The 21,926-nt window shown below is 37.4% G+C and overlaps 1 protein-coding gene across 1 annotated transcript in view; it reads left to right on the top strand.

Moving 5' to 3' along the window:
- The window catches only part of LOC134750493 (uncharacterized), a 44,807-nt gene that overhangs the window by 7,491 nt on the left and 15,390 nt on the right, over nucleotides 1-21,926 (top strand). Inside the window, exon 2 of the mRNA XM_063685673.1 lies at nucleotides 16,523-17,243. Within this exon, the coding sequence (XP_063541743.1) occupies nucleotides 16,748-17,243 (496 nt within the window). The 5' untranslated portion in view covers nucleotides 16,523-16,747. The remainder of the gene's footprint in view (nucleotides 1-16,522; nucleotides 17,244-21,926) is intronic.

Here is a 21,926-nt window from a genome sequence, read left to right as displayed (position 1 = left end):
GTTCTCGGAAAATCATCAAAGCTAAACATTGCGGCCTCTGATGGTCGCGCTTTTAAATTCGTTTTGAGAATAATTTTCCTTTATACAAAAAAAAATATAAAAAAGTAATTCGTTTGAACGAATAAAAATTTACAAATTATACCTAAAACGTGAATATGAATATAATACAATACAATTAATATACAAAATGGATACTTTTTACCGGAACCAAAACGAATCTTTGCCTACTGGGCATTCATCGTATGAAAATGGGACCACGACACGAAAAGAAGAGGTAAACTAGGCCTAATCGGCATTACTTAGTCCAGTTTCCTCACGATGTCTTCCTTCACCGAAAAGCGAATGGTAAATATCAAATAATATTTCGTACATAAATTCCGAAAAACTCATTGGTCCGAGCCGGGGTTTGAACCCGCGAACTTCGGATTGGAAGTCACGCTCTTACCGCCAGGCCACCAGCGCTCATCCACCTGAACTAGTCTAAAACTCACGAAGAGTGAGAAAAAAATGTTTTCTACTCTTGAGGATAAAACCCAATTTTACCGTTTAAAAAAAATTAAGACAGACTTTCAAGATGGTGCGGTGATAACTTTTATTCAGTGTTTATTATACTTATGATTATTCTATTTAATTCTTCAAAGTATAAACTCATGCGAACTTTTCACTATTCCGCATTTCACTATTCATTTCCCATAAGTGTACCATACGCAAACAACCGATTTGTTTAACAATATTTTGTAATGAGACTTTTCCTTACGATTGACTTCTCCATTGTATTCTCAGTGAAAATTTGACCTGAATTTCTACACTGTTTCTAAATTATATGACGAGTAAGTAAACAATAACGGAATAACTTAGATTTTATGATGTATAGTTTGTTCGAAGCGTGAAAATTGAAATGCGTATAAATTATAGAAAGATTCAGGCTAGTCAGTCTGACACGCTCGAGTTACATCAAAATCCCCACTTGTGCTCCCCTACCATTGAACTTTGTCCATTATATTATACCTAAGTGACACCTTTAATATTGCAAAATGCATAACACTACAGTCTACACACACACTACATTTTTACTACAAATTTATTTCGATATTTTATTTTTAAACCAATTGTCAACAACTCAATGAGAATTGCTGCCTGCGTCTTTGACACCATGCCGTGGGGCCAACTTGAAATCGATATTTTACTTTACCAAAGATAGATATAACTCCGTAATAGATGGATATAGTCTAAGGAAAAAACGTGCCTCGAAAATCAAGAAAATTTGATTCTCGTTCAGAGGGCGCTACTAGTTTTGGCCTACAGTCGTATAGATGGCGTTGACGGTTTCGTTTGTTATTTAACAATTTTAACGCATATCAGTGAAAGAAAAAGAACATGGGTCAAAATCATAAAAATAATTAATGCAAATAAAAAAATCATTTATCCATATTTAAATACATTATATCGTATTTTTATAAATATTTATTTTCAGTTTTAAAGTGTGTCAACAGATGGCAGTGAATTTACTGGGGTTACAAAATTTACTATGACAGTACCGCTCTAGTATAAGTTACTCTATGGTTTTACTGAGTAAACTGTAACTGCCCAGTTATTTCAAAATAATGCATGGAATTTCAATCAACGCAGTTTTAATTCAAATAATATACAATACACAGTTAAACATTAATGCCATTAAATTAATAAAATAAGTTGTTACATATAAGTATAATCAAAGATAGATATAACCCCGTAATAGATGGATACAGTCTAAGGAAAAAACGTGCCTCGAAAATCAAGAAAATTTGAATCTCGTTCAGAGGGCGCTACTGTGTCGACAGATGGCAGTGAATTTACTGGGGTCACAAAATTTACTATGACAGTACCGCTTTAGTATAAGTTACTCTATGGTATAATATTGACGTCTCACGTTATCATGACATGACATTATGATAATTTTATTATCTAGAAAAGGATTATGTAAAGAAAGTAAAAATTAAGATCTAACCTATAACTATACCGGTTTTCATATAGCATTTCTCCGCCTTTCTTTTGTTGCGTAATTTAAATCCCTTGTGCATTCAAATTATAGAAATTGTACCCGACTAATGTTTTTTAACATTTAAAAGTTTCTGTTTCAAGTGATTTATTTATAAAATTAAATACAAGTAGGTAGTTAAAACGATAAAATATTAAAATTAAAAACTTGGAAACAAAAAAGACTCCCAAGTCGTGGTACCTCGGTAGGGTGGCCGTGGCCGCATAGCGTCGCTGGTTAGCAATGCTGATCCTGTAGGGCTAAGATGGTCGGCTCTTTATCATTTGTCACCATGCCTGTCACGTTCTAACAAGTATGTAAGTGCGAAAGTGAAGCATGACATGACAGGTGATAAAAATGCGACCATGATATCGTTGCTGAGTGAAATATTGGTTAGCCCTCTGGTCATCGGAAGCCTCTCTACACACGCTATGCGCCCACGGTCCTGGGGCTCTACTGGGGGTTGAAATCCCAAACGCCGCAAATGTGTACAGTCAGATGCAGAGAGAGGTGACCCCCGTGGGGGGGGTATTACAACCGAGGGTTACATACCTACTTAAGCCTTACATACCTACTAGCGTGGCAAAAAAGCCGGGATAACGCGAGGAAGATGATGATGATGATCGGTGTCTGTCCATCTGTTGTAGGTTTTATAATTATTTATTATTTTTGTTTTTTAATATTTTATTTATCTGTTATTGCGTTTTCCTTACCAGCCGGGCTATCACATGATTGGGGCGAGAGTATCTCGCCGCAGTAAAAGACGGGTAGTCTATCTCGCGGCGAGATACTGTCGCGCCAATCATGTGTGCTCGGCCTACAGCGGTGGCAGCATGGTTCGATTTTTATCGCCTGTCACTATGCCTGTCACTTTCGCACTTACATACTTGTTAGAACGTGACAGGCATGGTGACAGGTGATATATTTTAATAAAATTAAAAAAAAATTAAATAAAAATTAGTAGCCTTCGTTTTCGTAATCAATATCAATACTTTGCCTATAAAAACAATAAACGTCTGTACCTACCAGGATTCGAACGCGGAACCTCCTGGGGCCGATTGCATAATAACGTAACTAATAATATTAGCGGATGCTCTTTCTAATCAAAGGAATTGGAAAGAGACTTCCGCTAATTTTATTAGTTAAAAGTTATTATGCAATCGGCCCCTGCTTCGTAGGCAGGGCACCGAATTTGGCTAGGAGGCCATTAAAATATGTGACGTTTTCAACCAAAAGGTACCACATTGTCGCTTGTCGATAAGGTTGATTTCGAATTGAAGCTATATGGAAATAGCGCCTTATTGACAACCGACAATAAGTACCCTTTTGGTTGAAAATGACACAATTAATACCGTACCGAGAATCCAGGAACTTTCAGTATGGCCCACGTACAATATAGGAAGTTAATGGGGTCCTGGGTTCCGGACATGCAGTCATGCAGTGAAAGTTAGTTTGCCGATGACGTGAGCTGATGAATTCGGTGAGAGAAAACTGGTTATTTTCGGTTTTTATGGCTACTCGTTTTGTCTCACGGCAAGTGCATAATTTTTTTTACGCTGGCTGTGGGTATTTCCAATAGCTACTACTACTAAATCAGTGAAACCATTTTTTTTCGCACAAATTTCATTTTAACCCTTTATCGGATTAGATTAACAACAAATGCACAATTCTTTAAAATTCAAAAAATTATGCATAAGAAAAAAAAAATGATGTTATGGGGTGGTCATTTTTGCCATAATTATAATGTATGTGTGCCCTATAAAAGGTTCAAAATATGCTTATTTGCCGATTATACTTTAAAACTCCTAAAGAATCGGTCTTAAATAGTATTTTATACAATCGTGATATTAGTAGAGCTGTTTAGTCGAGGACCGTGCTGAGTGGCCTATGTAAGGTACGAGATTGAAAAGCTTGATTATATGCTAACCAAGCCAACGTCGGGCTGTATGATAAATTTATTATACGCGATATAATCCGTTTCCATAGTTTTATTTCATTCATATTAAAAACTTATAAAGCGTTGGTAGCCTAGTGGTAAGGCGTACGACTTTGAATCCGGAGATTGGAGGTTCAAAGTTCAAACCCCGGCTCCCGGCTCGTACTATAGTTATTTTCGATACAAGTGCGGAAAAGAGGAAATTCGAAACGAGTGGCGATAAATTAAAACACGACCGCAGGGAGTGTTTTAAATCGACACGAGTTGCGAATTACCTATTCGCACGTGTATCGAACAACGTTTTACAGTACATATGTCCTTTAAACTTTCGATATATGCACGAAAAGTGCTCTTTACGCACTAGTGCGAGAAAGTAGTACCATATGTACTGTAATAGTACATTTCGATGCTAGTGCGGAAAGTATGTCATTACTTCACGAGTACCGAGACTCGGGACGAGTGAAGAATGACATATCCGCACGTGTATCGAACGACGTTTTTTAATACAGTTGCGAAAAAATATGAAAAGCAACAAGTATTAAGGATTGGAATTCGAAACTTTTTATATTATTAATTCTGTGACATCATTGACATTGACATTATGAAAAGGTGTTTTTCTAGCTTTTATTCGTCTAGAATAGATTTTGTTATTATTATTGAACCTACTTCAATGAAAGTTTTTTTTTCAAATGCATGTTCTATAAGACAGAAACAATTGTAAATATTAAAACATTGTGCTATTATTACCTAAATATCGTTATTTACGATTATTTGTGTATCGTATAATTATTTATAAAAACAATATCGAATGTTGCCTTTGGAAACTTAAAACATTCTTGCAGTAAGAAAATACGCCTCTTCTTTGACAGGTGTTCCGTTCCATTCAGACAACTTATTAAGAACGGTTTTTCAACATTAAAAAATAAACGTGTTACAATACTTATAATGATGAAGAGGTAAGTAATAAAATATGAAATATGCATATTTTTCGTATTCCTACATTAACAGTAGGTTTTTATGTTGATTACGACGTTTAAAGGAAACTAAACACTCATCAATAAGTAGTCATGAATTGGAACAAGTACAAATTTAAAAAAATTGGAAAAGTAAAAAGCCTTGAATCTAGTATAACATGGATCGGTCATGAGGGGTGGCGCGAAATGACCGAACGGGATAGTCTTATGTATCTTTCAGTAGTAGTGACAGAGAGCAATATATTACTTTTGTCTTTGTCATAGTTTCACTTTTCCACCGCTGCCACAACCGAAATTGTGGCAAACAAATAAGTACGTGACATGTCATGCTTGTTCGTTGCTCGTTTAATTATTGTTGTTTTCTATGAAATTGTGCTTTCTCTTATAAAACATAGTGATGGTTAGCGTTTTGAATTGATAAAATAATGGTGAATTGTTCTGTAATCGGCTGTAATAGCCGCTCTGAGCAAAAATATGAGAACATAACCTTTCACACGTAAGTACGGTATTTTACACCTTCCTCTTAACGCAATATGTTAATAACATCGTAAAATTACGTTACACTCAAAGCAATGTAGAATCAAACGATTTCAATAAATTTATCACAATTATTTACGCAAATTAACAAAACATTATTTGTAAAATTATCCGCCCAAATTACGTAGGTTGTTTGTGGTAATCTGTCAGCTACTCAGACGAGTCTGAGGTCAGCCGTTTTTAATCTTCTTCTTAATTTAGCTGCATAACAATCATGTTAGGGATACCAGATGAAAATATCATAATTTTATGGGTAATTTTGACCTCGAAGTTTTTTCGTATTTCTAATTCTAAAAAATAAAATAAACAAATGTTGTGAAGATTAAATGTGGTGTACATTAATTGGTGTGAATAATGTGATTGTGATTTGTGATTTCATAAAATTTTAACTCATAATACATTTTATTTTACGTTTTATTTACTAAACATGTTTAGTTTTGTACCACCTGCGCGAATTATAGGAGGTATTTCATTGTTCATACGCCTAAATAGAACGGCCCATTGACATTTTATTCAACAATTTTAATACCGTCAAACTTTGCCTCCAGGGTAATCGCCCCAACGTGATATCAAATATTGGGGTAATTTTTACCAATATGGTATCCCCACGATTATGACATCATCTATGTCTATCCCTTACGGGCGCACGCGGTAGGCCGCATCTATGTAATGCTAGGTCTATGTAAAAAGCACTAGTTCGCAAAAAACAACTTTCCGCACGCTAAACAGCCACGAAAAGTAGCACTTTTAACGTGAGTGACCCGTTATTAATATATTTAATATGTCTGTGTCTCGCGGAAGAATTGTTATTAAAATAACAATAATGTAATAAATTCCACTGTTCTAAAAGCTTCACAATATTTGGTACCGGCCAGACGTCATGTTTCACGGAAAAATCTTAACACCGCGAACTAGGATTTTCGACACACGGGACAGCGACATCTAGCAGGCAATTTGACAACTAAATTAACTTCTTGCAAATAAAACTAAGAAATACATACAGAGGTTGGACAGAACTTATGTATGAAATATTACACCTCTACAAATAATATTACCTCTGTACAATACTTTTTTCAATAAATTATTTGTATTTGTATTATTTGATATTTTATATTTACCAGTGTATGTTTGGTGGCCTAGTTTTCTTCTTGCGTTGGAAGGTCAGATGGACGTTGCTTTTGTAAAAACTACCTTCGCCAGCTCTTTGTCGAACGAACCCATCCAAGCTCCGAGCGAGCCGGCAAAAAACTGATGATGATGATGATTGATGACATCATTGTAAAATTAAAAGTAAAGTACACTAAATACATTCATATCTTTGTAGTTAAAGTGAGATAGCGATATCGTACGATATATCAAAAAGGAAATTTCACTAGTTCGCTCTCGAAATTAAAAGTCCGAGTCAAGACAACATTCACTCACGATACAGCAATGCGTTGTCAGTAGTGCAATAAGTAGAGATTGCTGGTAATGTTAATCTTGGGTGAAAAGCAATGAAGTAACAAATAACTACACACTTTGTAGATGGTATGGGCACTAGAATTGAATATGAAGTGACACACACAGAAACAAAATCATGACTGCGAGATTTAAAAATTAGTATTTTTTTTCGTACCGATAGCAAGTAACGGCTAACTGCAAGATGGACCAAAACCTTTTTCAAGGTTTTTCTTAATATCGTGCGTAGTGCGTAAGAACTACATATATTATTTTCACGTCTACGAATATCAACGCTTCTTAGAAAAACATGATCATACGAGTATAAGGAGATTTTTCGCCTTCTGGCTCAGGGAACCGCCTTAATTCACATTTAACTTATTCATTAATTCAATAGAATACAGTAGGTACTGTTCTTGCAATTACTATGTGTGTAATCATTCACCTCAATTCTCCTGCCGATACCTTAATTAATTCACATTTAACTCATTCATTAATTCAATAGGTACCTACTGTTCTTGCAATTACTATGTGTGTAATCATTCACCTCAATTCTCCTGTCGATACCTTAATTAATTCGCATTTAACTCATTCATTAATTCAATAGGTACCTACTGTTCTTGCAATGACTATGTGTGTAATCATTCACCTCAATTCTCCTGCCGATACCTTTAAGGATGACTCACGTTAGACCGGGCCGTGTCCGGGCCGGAGCTTCCGGCGCTTCGTTTTCTATGGGAAGCACCACGTGATTACCAGTCATGTCATATAAAAGTAAGCGCCGGAAGCTCCGGCCCGGACACGGCCCGGTCTAACGTGAGTCATCCTTTGCTTGTACACTAAACTTGTTCGTGACACAGCTAATAAAAGTGTCGCCTTCAATGTTACGGCCACGTCTTGCGAAAACCGGTGAGTTACGCGGGTAACAACAAATGTCTGACTATGCCATATCGGCCTGAATCCGGCTAAACTGTATGAAAGAATCTTCCCTTCTTCTTCCTCGTTTCCTCATGACTGAGGGTCGCGACTCGCGACTCGCGACTACTGTCCGCGCGCGAATTCCGTGCACGGCTGAGGAATGTTAGGAATGTTGGGCGTCATGACAGAGTGGTGTCATTTTGTACGTACGGGCGCGGCGTACACCCCCCCACTTCCTCGACCTCCGAATGCACGGAATTGGCGCGAGGACAGTACATGAGGTCGTTGTTTTGTGCACCAATGCTCTCCATTCTGCACGATTTTCCGCCTCTCTAATAATAGGCGCATGTGTAGATCCCTGGCAGGTCTTCTTTACTATATGTACCCAGCGGGTCGGTGGATGTCCACTACTTCGTCCTCCATCCCCCATGCCAACTACAATGCGCTTTTTGAAGTTATCTGACTCACTGGCCATGCGTCTTGCACCACACCACATCTCATTTGAGACGCATTTGCGTCTATTCTACTCCAAGTACTAGCTTTCAGAGCCTACAGTTTCTGAACCACACAGGAATATACAGAAAACTATTGTAACATTGCGGATCTTTAGGATCCAGGGACCACCTGCTGCGACTTACCAGGGATGAGATGAGATGATTGATGCTAATAATGTAATAAAGAAAATCCAGTGAGTTTTAAGAGAGGTATGGGCACTGTGAATGACATCTCGCTTTGTGTGGTAGGGCACAGGACAGCGGATGTCATTCCAGATCTAGAGCAGAGCCCAACTGGGGAGGTACCTCCACCTTACAGAAAACCGCAGCCAAATTACACTAGACCCTACTAATAGTGTTGTGTTCCTGCCGGTGAGTAAGGTTGCCAGAGCTCGAGGGAGAGGAGTGTTAGGGTCGGCAACGCGCATGTAACTCTGGAGTTGCAGGCGTACATAGGCTATGGAGACTGCTTAACATCAGGCGGGCCGTATGCTTGTTTACCACCGACGTAGTATAAAAAAAAACGAAGTGGAGGAAAAAGGCTGAAATCGGAACCTGGGCTAGGTAGCTGATTATTTAATCTAGATAAACGCTTGGATAAGAGAAAGAAATATAAATAAAAAAAAACCTGCCAAGTGCGAGTCGGACTCGCGTTCCAAGGGTTCCGTACACAACACAATTTAAACAATGTATTTTTTATGTGAAATGTCTTTAAAAAACCCGTAGGGGTCGGATCAAAAACTAAGTAATTAAGTCCGACTCACGCTTGACTGCACATTTCTAATAGGTTTTCCGGTGATATATAGGTAAAGATCTATTTTGTGTATTTTTTTCAAAATTTTTGACCCAGTAGTTTTGGAGATAAAGGGGGGGGGGGGGGGAATGGTAATTTTTTGTCTATTTTCTTGATTAACTTCTAAACTATTTATCTTACAATTATAAAAAAATATATTTGAGATACTCACAATGAGCTCTTTCATTTGATATGTAACACGATATAGTTTGACAAACTTTATTTTTTAATTTTCTCATTTACCCCCCAAAAGTGGCCCCCGTGGTTAAAATTAATTTGTTTACGTTACATGTCCATCTTTGGGTCACAAACTTACATATGTATACCAAATTTCAACTTAATTGGTCCAGTAGTTTCGGAGAAAATAGGCTGTGACAGACGGACAGCCAGACAGACAGACGGACGCACGAGTGATCCTATAAGGGTTCCGTTTTTTTCCTTTTGAGGTACGGAACCCTAAAAATAGTTTAAGTCATTTTCTTGATCATTTTCACTGTCAGCTGCATCGCGTTCACATGCGTACGGATTACGCCTCTATCTTTGGGCTCTAGGTACACTAAGTTGCTATTCGTATGCGATTCTATACCAAAATGTAGTAAAGCACAAACAATTTGTTTGTACTTAAGACTGTTTTCTTTTAAATACTGACCTGCGTTCGCCACGCGACCGTTCCAGGCACGCGTTGAAAGCGGAACGGAAAAACAGTTTCAGATTCTGCTCATTCCGCACTTATTGATGCACAAACAATTTGGTGCCTTATCAGTAACTGCAAATGATCTAAATTAGCCCGTTAGCGTGATGTGAAGTTTAATAAATATAATTGCGCTAATACGGAGTGTGCACTTTCGTTTTCTTAAGGGTAGGGAGAGTGTTAATCATATTTTTGTTAGTTAAGTGGCCTGATGTGACCTTGATGATACCTTTATTTGAGTTATTCCAGATAATTAAAGATCCCTAATTAACTTAGTGAATGGGTATGTTGGATAAAAGCCGACAGAATACGCAGGCAATACTCTTGGCTTTGCTTGCGCCCAAACAGAAGGGGCAAATCACCAAATATCTGAAAGCGTAGATGGAAAAAGCATTTTAAAAAACAGAAAGTAAGACACAAATGTGAAGATAAAGATACAGATAAAAATACTTTATTGCACAGAAAGAATACAGATAAAGTATCAATACACAAGTTTCTCTTAAGAGTTGGTGCATAACTGACTTGACTTTCGGAGATTCCAGGAGTCTTCGCACTAGGCTCAGCCTGTATCGTGGGAGACCAGATATACATTTAGGTGCCATGCAAGTTAACGAGAAGAGAAATATATTTATACAATTGAAGATGATGATGATTTGTATCTCCTCCTTGCATCGGTTTCCTCATCACTGAGGGTCGTGGTCACTTCTAGGGAGCAGCTTCTCTTGGACAAATTTGCCGCCTCCTTTTTCTGTCTGTCGCCGAGTGTAGGGCACCGTGGAGTGTTAGGTACATCAAGGGCTGAGCGAATTTGGTCTGTCCACCGCATTGGGCTTCTGCGTCTCGGCTTATCGCCTTCGATTTTACCAGATTACCAGCTTTTCCAGGTTATTTTTTATTCTTTATTCAAACAAACACAAGTATATAGGCATTATAAAAAGAATTATTGCAATTTTTGGGTCACGAGTCACGAAACTGAAGTCGTGATCGTTATCACTCTTTGATGATTTGTATAAATCAATCATTGAAATGTTTCACTAAATTTGACTATTATACCTACTTGAGATAAGTAATGTCTATGACATTAAGCACGACACCTTTCACTTATAAATACCGTATGCATTAAAAGTTTATCTGAATGCGAATAAATCTAACCTTTACTCATTATTATCTACGTATATTTACAACACTGAAACCTGTTACTTGTATGATAATGATCAGTTTCTCATTTCGACTGACACTGCATTAAAACTTTCAATATCTCAACTTTATTTGTACCACATTGTCGGTTGACGATAAGGTTTATTTCAAACTAAAGCTAAATGGAAATAGCGTCTTATTGGCAATTGAAAACGGCACATTTGATATTGATGTCATATTCATATTAAATGCATCATAATAATGCAAAGTAGTAGTAGTACTTAATACTTACTTTTACTGCTGTGGCGCAGCGACCCCAAGTGGATCTTGGCGTCCGACACCAGAGACCGCCATGCTTCTCTGTCCAACGCCATTTCTGTCTGCACTTCGTCTCTCCAGCGACACAATATATAATAGAAATACATATAAAATGTCAAGGTAATATAAAATCACGCTTGATTGTATAGCATGAATTTTCTGAAATTATTTTTACGCCCCACACCCTAATCTGTTAAACGAAAGCCTTTGTTTCTTTTGTTTGGCGGTTACCAATGCTACCGCTACTGACTGACCGGGAACAAACTCGTTTTAAAAGAAATTTTACCGTCCTATTTATGTGGTTCAAATTTATGTAGCAGCTCTGTATTCTGAGGCCACACACAGGCAACCGATCGTCCTTCATTACCCAAACTCGTTATCTCAGAATAAGCTGTTACATTATGAACCTTAATGTCCTTAATACTATCACGATAGTTGCTTTTTAACGAAATGGTTCCTTTGGCACGCGCTCGGCACGCGACTAAGGCGCCTTTCCATAAAAGAAACAAAGGCTTTTATTTAATGAATTAGGGTCTGAGGCCTAAAAATCATTTGAGAAAATTCATACTATACTTTGACATTTTTATTATGCAATAACCGAGCATTGCTCTTCGTTTATGTTGAAAAGTTATACTTAAGTAATGAACAATTTCTTTCAATTTAATTTTATTTATTTTCCTTTATATACAATTTCAACTTTACAGCATGTGTTGTGAAATAAAAAAAGGCTTCGTAACTTCTGTTCTTATGTTCTTATGTCGTACTTATACATTTTTAATTATCACAAAAAGGCTTGATTATCGTCATAAAAGGTGACATTCTGACATTATTTTTATCCATTCAACTAAGTTCACACTACGATCCTATAAAACGTACAATCTCAGATAGCGTTTATCTCGGTTGCGTCCTCTGCTATTGCTTCCTCAGGGTCTGCTTTCCTACTTTTTCTCCTCCTTTTCGCACGGTCTTCGGCATCCTCTTTAGTAAGACCATTGGCACGCATGTCATCCCTCGTAACGTCCAGTCATCTCCAGGGTTTTCTCCCTTTTCCGGGCTCAGGCGGAAGTAGCATAGCCAGACATTTGTTACCCACGTAGCTTTCCGGATTTTGTAAGACGTGGCCGTAACAACTACAGAAGGGCTAAGACGGACGGCTCTTTATCATTTGTCACCATGCCTGTCACGTTCTAACAAGTATGTAAGTGCGAAAGTGACGCATGACATGACAACTGATAAAAACGCGACCATGATACCGCTGCAGAACGCACAATGTCTGGCAGTAAAGTAAAAACGCAGAGGAAACACTGCGAGCATTAAAAGTGTGTCCGCGAAGTGTGTCTGTTGGTCATCCGACAAACCAGTTGCGGGCAATTTGCTCCACGGATGTACGAAACGGTAGGAAAACGAGATAGCAGAATGTCGCTACGTGTTTAATAACATGCAGTGTGAATGTTCTCTTTTGTAATGAAAGGGAAAAATAATCATCGCGAAAATTCTTGATGTAAGCCAGAAGGTAGCAATTGAAAAAAATGCAAGTTTGACGCACGTTTCCTGTTGCTCAGTTAGTTCAGCAACTGGGCTGACATTTTAGAGACTGGGCTGACATTTTAAAAATTGCGGCCTCGAGCCCAGCTCGTAAAATGAAGTTGCTGTGGTCCAGGATAACATATAAAAGTGACAATAAATTAAACTTATGCTCTTTTCTATTGAATCTTTACCTACTAGTTGAAGGAGTTCACACCTAGTTCATACATATCCAAGCGTTTGCACTTATTCTTGGTCAAGGTCAAGGTAAACAATTGAATGACATTTTAAAGTGAGTTATTGCACTTTACGCTAGGAGGGCAGAGCTGTAGCATGGTTGGCCTAGTGCGAATAATGTGAGGTGACTTACGGATTCGGATCGTAAAAACTCTAAACGTGGAATTTCTCTAATTTCTAACTCGTCTCCAGTAAGTAATATTTATTGGAAAGAAACAATGATGCGGTCATTAAAAGATTTGCAGACACTAAAACGGAACTCTCTATCCATTTAAATGTTTAATGATTTTCATGGAAGTTTTCGATCGTTTCGAGTAGACTATTCTTGATTTCACTCATTATTCCTTGCAAATACTATCCAGAAATGGAAAGCTACTCGTACCTATGACAAAATTTACTCCACTTTGAATCCTACGTTTGACATTGTAAGTAGTCGTTTTGCTTTCATATAACTTGTTTTTTAGTTTTCGTCTGTGGTTTTCAACTTCAATGATGTAAGTGATAACGCTACCAAGTGATGATCCACCGTGGGCTTATGATGGTCTCTTTTACCATGTGATAATGACTATCATGCGATCGATATGACAAACGAAATATTATTATGTCTGTTTGGTCTTTACAAATATTGTTTTAAATCCGACTAGGTTTATTACGATTATAGTCTGTAAATTAAAAAAAGTTTTCTTTCACTTAACTCCTTTGGTAGAAAGGAAAATAAAAAGTTATGAAGAAACTTCTTTATTAGTAATAATGAAGAGATTAGTTAACAAAGACAGAAAGGGGCAAAAATACTTCCATAAAATGATCACATGCCTCATCTCACTATTAAACTTCGTAGTACAACGTTGATTAAAGATTGTTGCCCTTGGGAAACCGGGAAACGTGTTTGATATGTCAAGAATTGCTAAACGGGAACAGCGAACAGCCAATAAACTAATGTGCCTGGTTTTTCTATATTGTACCAAAATGAAATCAGATCACTTTCAAATTAAATTAAATTAATCGAAGTTAAAAGGGGCAATCTTTTAAAGTAACCTGTGAAAGATTTATAATTATAATTAAAAAAAATATGACTCGAGGTTGTTACAAATAAGTTCGTACAATTGACGACTAAGAAAAAACTTGGTGCAGACTACAGATTGAGAATATATTTAAACGACACAAATATTTAAGCAACTAAATAAATAAAATAAAAAGCCTTTTATTTAATGCAAGTAGTTACAATGTCAGCATAAATTTAAAAGGAATATACATAATTATGATAGTTAAAAAAATAATTCGTAATGTCATTAATTTCACAAAAAATAACATTATCATTCGCTTGCCCTTGTCGCATTCACTTGGGGTCGGCGCAGCATGTCTTTTTCTTCCATACCTCTCTGTCACCCGTCATCTCATCATTAACTTGCGTACGTTTCATATCATCTCTCACACAGTCCATCCACCTTTTCGTCAGTTTTCCTCTCCTCGTACCTCCCTCCACATTCACTCTTTATATCTAAAATACCACTAAGCATATTCCTATTAAGCAACAACCCCTTCTCGGCTAAAGGCCGTTCCAGAGAGTGCCAGTTAGATCTGTCTTGTGCTGTTAGAGTCCACTATGGGCCAGCAATTTTTGCAATGTTATCCGACCATCGCATGTAAGGTCTTCCATCTTTGCGTTTGCCTATTGGTCCGGGCCACATAAGTAGTTATCCGGTTTGTCCATCTTTTGTCTGCCATCCTTGCGACGTGACCTGCCCACTTCCATTTCAATTTTTTTGCGTAATCTAGTGCGTCTCTCACTTTTGTTTGTTTTTGTTTAATAACTAATAAGTAATGTCTAATGTCTAATTTTTTCTATCTTCTTTATGTTTGTAATACTGCTTTCAATGCTTCTAAGACACGTTTTAATTTTGTTCTTTACATTTTTCGAGAATTTCCAAGTTTGTGCGACATGTAGGTGATGGACAATGGTATAATAACGATTATGCATCCATTAATGATAATGGTAACGGATATATAGTGTAAGTAAATATTTAATACACGCGGATGCATACTTGTGATTTCGTCTGTCGACCTCAAAAGCTGGAACTCTGTAAACTGGTTTCAAGATTCTTAATCGATTTAATGTTCAAAGCTCTTGGAAAAATCCCATGATCTAAAAATCAATTTGATGAATTGCACATCCAATGTTTTAGAAATATCGGTGAAAGTTTGTGTAATTCTAAAGTCCACATTTGAATGCTATTTATTTTTGGGATTAGCAACGCATTTTGACCAGTGTTGGTCGTACCGGTATCTTAGGCCAGATGAAAGTGGTTTATTCGTTGTGTTGTAGTATTATACATTATGTCTCTGACCATGGGGCATTAAATTCAGGGTTCGATTCTACTCGCTAAACTGAGCTGCTTTTATTATAGGACCAACCCTAATATCGCGAAATTATTTTTAGCTTTTCCATAGAAAACGTCGACATCTGATCAGCCAAAATGTATGAAGAAGCTGTTTTTGAAGCGATTTCGGGGTTGGTCCCATAATAAAAGTAGCTCAGTTTAGCGAGTAGAATCGAGCCCTGAATTTCAAGCCCCATGGTCAGAAACATCCTGTATATTCTGTTGTGATTTGAGATTGTTGTAAACTACTTTTTAATTACACGATATATATATTCGTATTAACTGTCTTCATTGTTCTTAAAATTGTCTTCTGTTTTTAGGGTTCCGTACCCAAAGGGTAAAAACGGGACCCTATTACTAAGACTCCGATGTCTGTCTGTCTGTCTGTCCGTCCGTCCGTCTATCACCAGGCTGTATCTCATGAACCGATAGCTAGACAGTTGAAATTTTCACAGATGATGTATTTCTGTTGCCGCTATAACAACGAATAAATATTTAAGTGGGACTCCCATACAACAAACGTGATTTTTTGCCGTTTTTTTGCGTAATGGCACGGAAACCTTCATGCGCGAGTCCAACTCGCACTTGGCCGGTTTTTGTTCATTACAGTTCTAGCCATTACTCTCAAGCGAATATATGATAGCCAATTTATATTTAATTGTTTGCAAAGGCAGTAAAATTAAACATTGCGTTTTTGAAACTCAATGTTCGCTTAAATAATTATCTCTAATTATTTATAAGCAGGCCAAGACAAGTACGAACGTGAGCTGACATCAAACCGATATTAGACTCACATCAGTTAGCTGCCATTCGCGTGGGGGTCTCGCTCGCACTAATGCTTGACTAATCTAAGCGAATTGAACGCGCGAATGACAGCTAACTGATATGATTCGAGCAAGTCCTGCCGGAAGCGTAACTTTTTCAATTAGTTCCTTTAATATAAAATTTGCAGTTGAATGAATTAACGTTCCACTGCGTGACTAACTCAATTTGTGACATTTCCTATAATTTCACATTTTATAATAACGTGGTGGAAATGATAGTAGCTTATTGTCACTATTCTATTGTCTGCATTTCATATGTTTGTCAAATTAAACAATGTGTGTAATTCAATTTCATCTTATTTCACAGATGTGCCGTCTACTTGTTTTTGGGACAAGCGACTGAGCTCAATTTGCCACTAGACTGAAGACTTGAACAATACTGATGCTCAAAAACTTTCTTGAATTAATATTCACAATTTACCCATAAAGAATGGAATTAATGAGACTACACAACTACTTACAGATATTTTTTCGCTAGAAGTTGAAAATATATAAGCGAAGACTATTGTTTTCGAACAGTTATGAAGTAACGATGGCCCTCGAAAGACGTGACGTATTAAAAACACGAAGAAGAATAGAGAAAAACATATTAAAAATAACAATATTTTTAATATTATTAGTCAACGTAAAAGCGAGTAGTGAAAATGAAACAAATGATGACACATCGAAGCCGAACGATATAGAATCTCGACTGAGAATCATAGGAAAATCCTTATCTTTTTTTAGTGACGTGTACCAAAATGGGACTTTTAGGACTGGTAATAGTTTGTGGGACAATATTTTGAATAAGTGCACGAAAAGTCCTTCAGTGAGTTGTTTGCAGAAACATGTGTATAGTTATATAGATGACAGTTTGAAATACGACGGTGATGTGAACTTGGGCAGTGGTGTGTGCTTTAAGAAGAATAATGTGGACGTGCATAAGTATAGTAAGGAGGCGAATATGATCAACCTGACGGGGAGCAAGGATGAGGGCGAGGCGAGAGCGGCGGAGGAAGACAATGAGATAAACGAGGAGGAAGAGTCTGGTAAGTGTATTTTACTCTTTATTTTCTACACAGATAGCCAGATTCAGTCAGATTAGAAGACCAATTCACAAGCAACGAGCACGAGTCTGAATGACATCATTTACATACAAGATATAAACAGTGGTACTACTAAACTAAATTAATAACTAGCTTAAATCTAAAATAGGCCCTTGAGGCATGGTACCAAGAATGCTGGCGGCATTTCTATCGCAATGCTGATACATTGTGCGAGGAAGCCGCCAGCTCTTCGGTCACCGGTTACGTCAACCAGACGCTTCGCGATTTCTGCAAAATCATTTTGATGTCACAATGTAAGTTTGAATTGGCCTCTAGGAAAGACTATACCACAGTGTAAAAAGTATACAGTGGACTGACGACTTTGACGTGTACCGAGCTACTAACAATGGCGAATGTATGCAGCTCGGGTGCGCGCGGTACACCCCTCGCACCCCGCACGATTACCCTATCTAGAAATCTAGACGGCTTTGTCGAATGACTGTATTGTTTTATAAACTAGACTACAATACTTACAATACTTTTGAATCCCATTCAGTGTACAATAAATTTAGATAGGTACTTGTAAGAAAAGTTTACATTCAGGCTAACATTCTCAAGATAATTTAGAATTAACATACTAACAGCTACACATAAAGATCTACAATTGTCAAGTTCCTTTTGGTGTTCTCAAAAATTCCCACATCGTTTTGTATCTTAGCTCAATAATAATAAGGAGCATTATAGCTTTGTTTCAATTTCATGTGTGTTGGCCGTCACAATGCGTCATATTTTAACACTCGTGTCACGTAAACTTAAGTAGGTACATGAAGAACTGTCCGTTCGGGGACTTTCTATGGACATAAAACTTACGTCGACCCGCTTTTCCTGGCACTGACAATGGATCATTCATTGTTTGGAGTCAAGGGTGCAAGGGTTAGAAAGGTTTGCTTTTCCTAATTTACATATCCAGTCTATGCAAATTTACTATATTATTAGTCATTTTAACTGAAATTTTAAAGAGATTAGTAACTACAGAAAACAATTTTGATGTAGAAAATAATCACGTGAAATAATATCTCACTTGACAAGAAATTCAGGTCAGTAAGCCAGGAATGCTGTTTCCTGGTTTACTGGCAATTCATTATTTGAAATCAAGGGTGCAAGGGTAAAGTTAAAAGGTTTGCTTTTTCCTAATTTACATAGAATCAATGCAAATTGGGGATTAGAAATGGCACGTATTTAACCGGTCAACTAATTAATCTGATATTTGTATATTAATCTGAGCACAGATATTTGTTCCTGAGTCATAGGTGTTTTCTATGTATTTAAGTATTTATATATTATTTATATCGTTGTCTGAGTACCCATAACACAAGCCTCCTTGGGCTTACCGTGGGACTTAGTCAATCTGTGTAAGAATGTCTTATAATATTTATTTATATTGGGGCGTCCGACAGGACGTCCAAGAGGACGTGTGTATGTGGAAGTGTGAAAAGAGCATAACTGGGCCACCTAGCAAGAGCTAGGCGGCTCAGGTACGCTCTTTTCATACTTCGATCTTCATCTATTCTCTCAAGATGGCTAATTCCCTAAAAACTATCCACACAAATTGCATGATACAATTTGCGTAAGTAATTAATGGATCGTATCCGGAACACCACGCTGCGCTCCAGAACAAAAGTAGGCGACGTAGCTCGGAAAGCGGCCCGGCTAAATTGGGACTGGGCTGGTCATGTCTGCCGAATGCCGAGCGAGCTGTGGGCCAAAATCGCCACAGAGTGGCAGCCCAGCTCAAAACGAGGATTTAGCAGACCACGTCGGCGATGGTGAGACGAGTTAGACTCCTTTTTAAAGGAATGGCCAGACTGCACAGGATCGGGAAGACTGGAAAAAGTGGGGGGAGGCCTTTGCCCAGCAGTGGGACATTTTAGGCTCATAATAATAATAATATTTTTTAAGAAATTGTCAGGGTAACCTCATTTCAGGTTTTATCCCTATTCACCCCGGTTGACGTTACTGCTTTGTACATGTTTTAAGAGAGTTCTGTGGACGTTGTGTTCGTTCGTTGTGTGAACATGATAGACACTAGACACGTCATCTTCTATCACTTTCTCGAGCCAAATAGGAACTTAGTCAATGTAGGTTTAGCTCAATATAGGTACATCATTATATTCATTATACATAATACTTCCGCTGTCTAGTAGCAACGTCTATTAACTACTAGATACAGTAATCAGCTCCGTTCAGTGTGCAAGTTATCAGTATTTTGCGGACTTCTCCAAAACACCTTTTGTGCCGTACGTACACATTACTGACCTAACTCGTTCAACCTGTCATGGGAATAGTACTTTATTGTTATTGTTCAAATTACTCGCATCATCTAAAAAATCTAACATCATCTGTACTGTAAACAATATAAAGTTCATTTTTAAATATCAATAAAGCAACACGTGTTATGCCAAAATTATGAATGAGTAGACTATCGCAATTGGTTTTACCGTCTTCTTATTTTGAACCTACATCCCTTTAAATAAGAACTATCAGACAAAAAAACACGACAAACCGTTTACAGAACCCAATCGAAATGGAATCTTAAATAAGTTGCAGGAAGATTGACTATCGATCGGCATTAGCTGGTAGTTTTACTCTTGTTTTGCTTTCACTTATCACGAATGCTTTCGATTTCGTTTAGCGAGTTTTGGAGATAATAGGTACTTTTCAGCATGAGAGTAGTTAAAACTAGTTTGGAAAGTGAATACTTAGCGGATATGTTGAAGCCGTGATAATGAATAGATTCAACATAATTATGTAGATGATGATGTTAGATCTAATAATATTAATTTATTTTGATTTTTTCATTAGTTTCATCTAGTTTCATCAAGGCATGCATTTTTTACTGTCTCATCACTTTTTTTCTAATTTAAACTGGACATAAATATAAATTAACCTACTAACCTTACATTAGTTATAAGTAAAACATAAAATATGTAACTAACAATATGTGGATCTTGGTTATCTAAATAAAGAACTTTTATTTACTTATTTATTTATAAATTAAAAACTTTTAGCTTAAATGTGTATTATAAAATTAATATAAATATTAAAATAGAGTACCTAACTCAGTGGCTGCTTGCGAACTTTTACACTTTTTTATTGTAAGTACTTAATCGTGGCTTTAAAAACGTTTCGGTTTTTGCCTTTTGTCAGTTGAATCAAAATAATGGAGGAACGAACTAGTTTTTTTTTTATATTTAATATTACTTATAATTATATTACTTAAAATGGTCCCGCCGGAAGATCAGCGCTGACTTTCGGGTCAGCATTATGCTGAGGCGAGACCATTTTCGTGGTAAACTTTAACTCCTACCTATTTTATAAATTCCCATAGTTTTAATTATACTTCTGTATGTAATTTTAGTTTTAAGTTTATCACGAATAAAACATTTGATTCTTGATTCTATATGGCAGGTGTTATGAAAAGCACAGTTTTGTTTATAAATTAGTTTGGTTAATTTCTATTGGCTACAGAGCCTACCATGAACGAAGTCTTGCATCTCTATCGCACTTGTAAATTCATACGTAAGTACTGCAAATTAATAGGAGAGGTAGGCAAAACTTCGTTTGTCGTTCGCGGTAGACCCTCAAGGCGGACACGCCATAGTACGGAAATTGTTTTAGTGTCGAGTGCACGACATGCCTGTACGCTTCAATGTGTCTGAACAGTAATCACGTAATCAGTAGTCAACCTTCCGGCTCGAGGCAAAGCAATTCCATTCGGCGCAGGCTTATTTTGCGACGTAGGTACTGAAATAACACATTATATAGACAATTTCGTGAAATTTGAACTCATACTTATAGGTACAACGCGTTGATATCAAAATGGTATATGGATTACGTAATAAGCCATATGACCAAAGGCTTACCAATCTTGGTTTGATAACATGATAACCCAGAGGGCCTACCGCAAACACCAAAGTTCGCAAATTGCTGGCATCTTTGTATTCTACTCTAATTAATTTAATTTAAGTTTCTTTATTTAGGATTACCAACAGATACTACATTTAATTGTTAATGCTCTTTAACAATCATGACTGATGCTTATCTAAATATAGTGGCGTAACGTGAACTAATCTAGCCGTGGGCGAAGTCGCATCTGCGAGGCCCTCACTGTGCACGGAAGGGCCTCGCACGAGGCCCCCCTTGGAGCGCGAGGCCGTGGGCGAGGGCCTACTTCGCCCACGCCTAGCTACAGTAGCTACGCCAATGAATAAAGGGCAGAATTACGACCTAAATTAAATTTGTTTTCCCAAATGGAATGCTAAACAGTTTACAACAATTAGACGTAATTATAGTGACAGAAAAATATCTGCAATTTGCGAAATTCGATGTTCGCGGGAGGTCCTCTGGAGCGAACAGCGTGGCGACCTCATTGAAACAAGTACGATTATATCTACATGATTTTCCTAAAGTAAAGGACCTATATATAACATATGTACCAGTACCGGTCCGAAGAAGCGCGGCAGACCCCCCCTCACTAGGACATCCGTTATCAACAGTGACCTGAAGAAAGCCCAAGTAAATGACTTGACGACCCAGAACCGACGTGTCTGGCGAACAAGGACGAGGAGAGCCGACCCCAAGTGAAATGGGATAAGGCTATGCAGAGAAGAACCTGAGAGAAGAAAG

The sequence above is a fragment of the Cydia strobilella genome, chromosome 20 (assembly GCF_947568885.1).
Source record: "Cydia strobilella chromosome 20, ilCydStro3.1, whole genome shotgun sequence".
Classification (NCBI taxonomy): Eukaryota; Metazoa; Arthropoda; class Insecta; order Lepidoptera; family Tortricidae; genus Cydia; species Cydia strobilella.
Note: the sequence above shows the minus strand (reverse complement) of the source record. Positions and strands in the feature narration are given on the sequence as shown.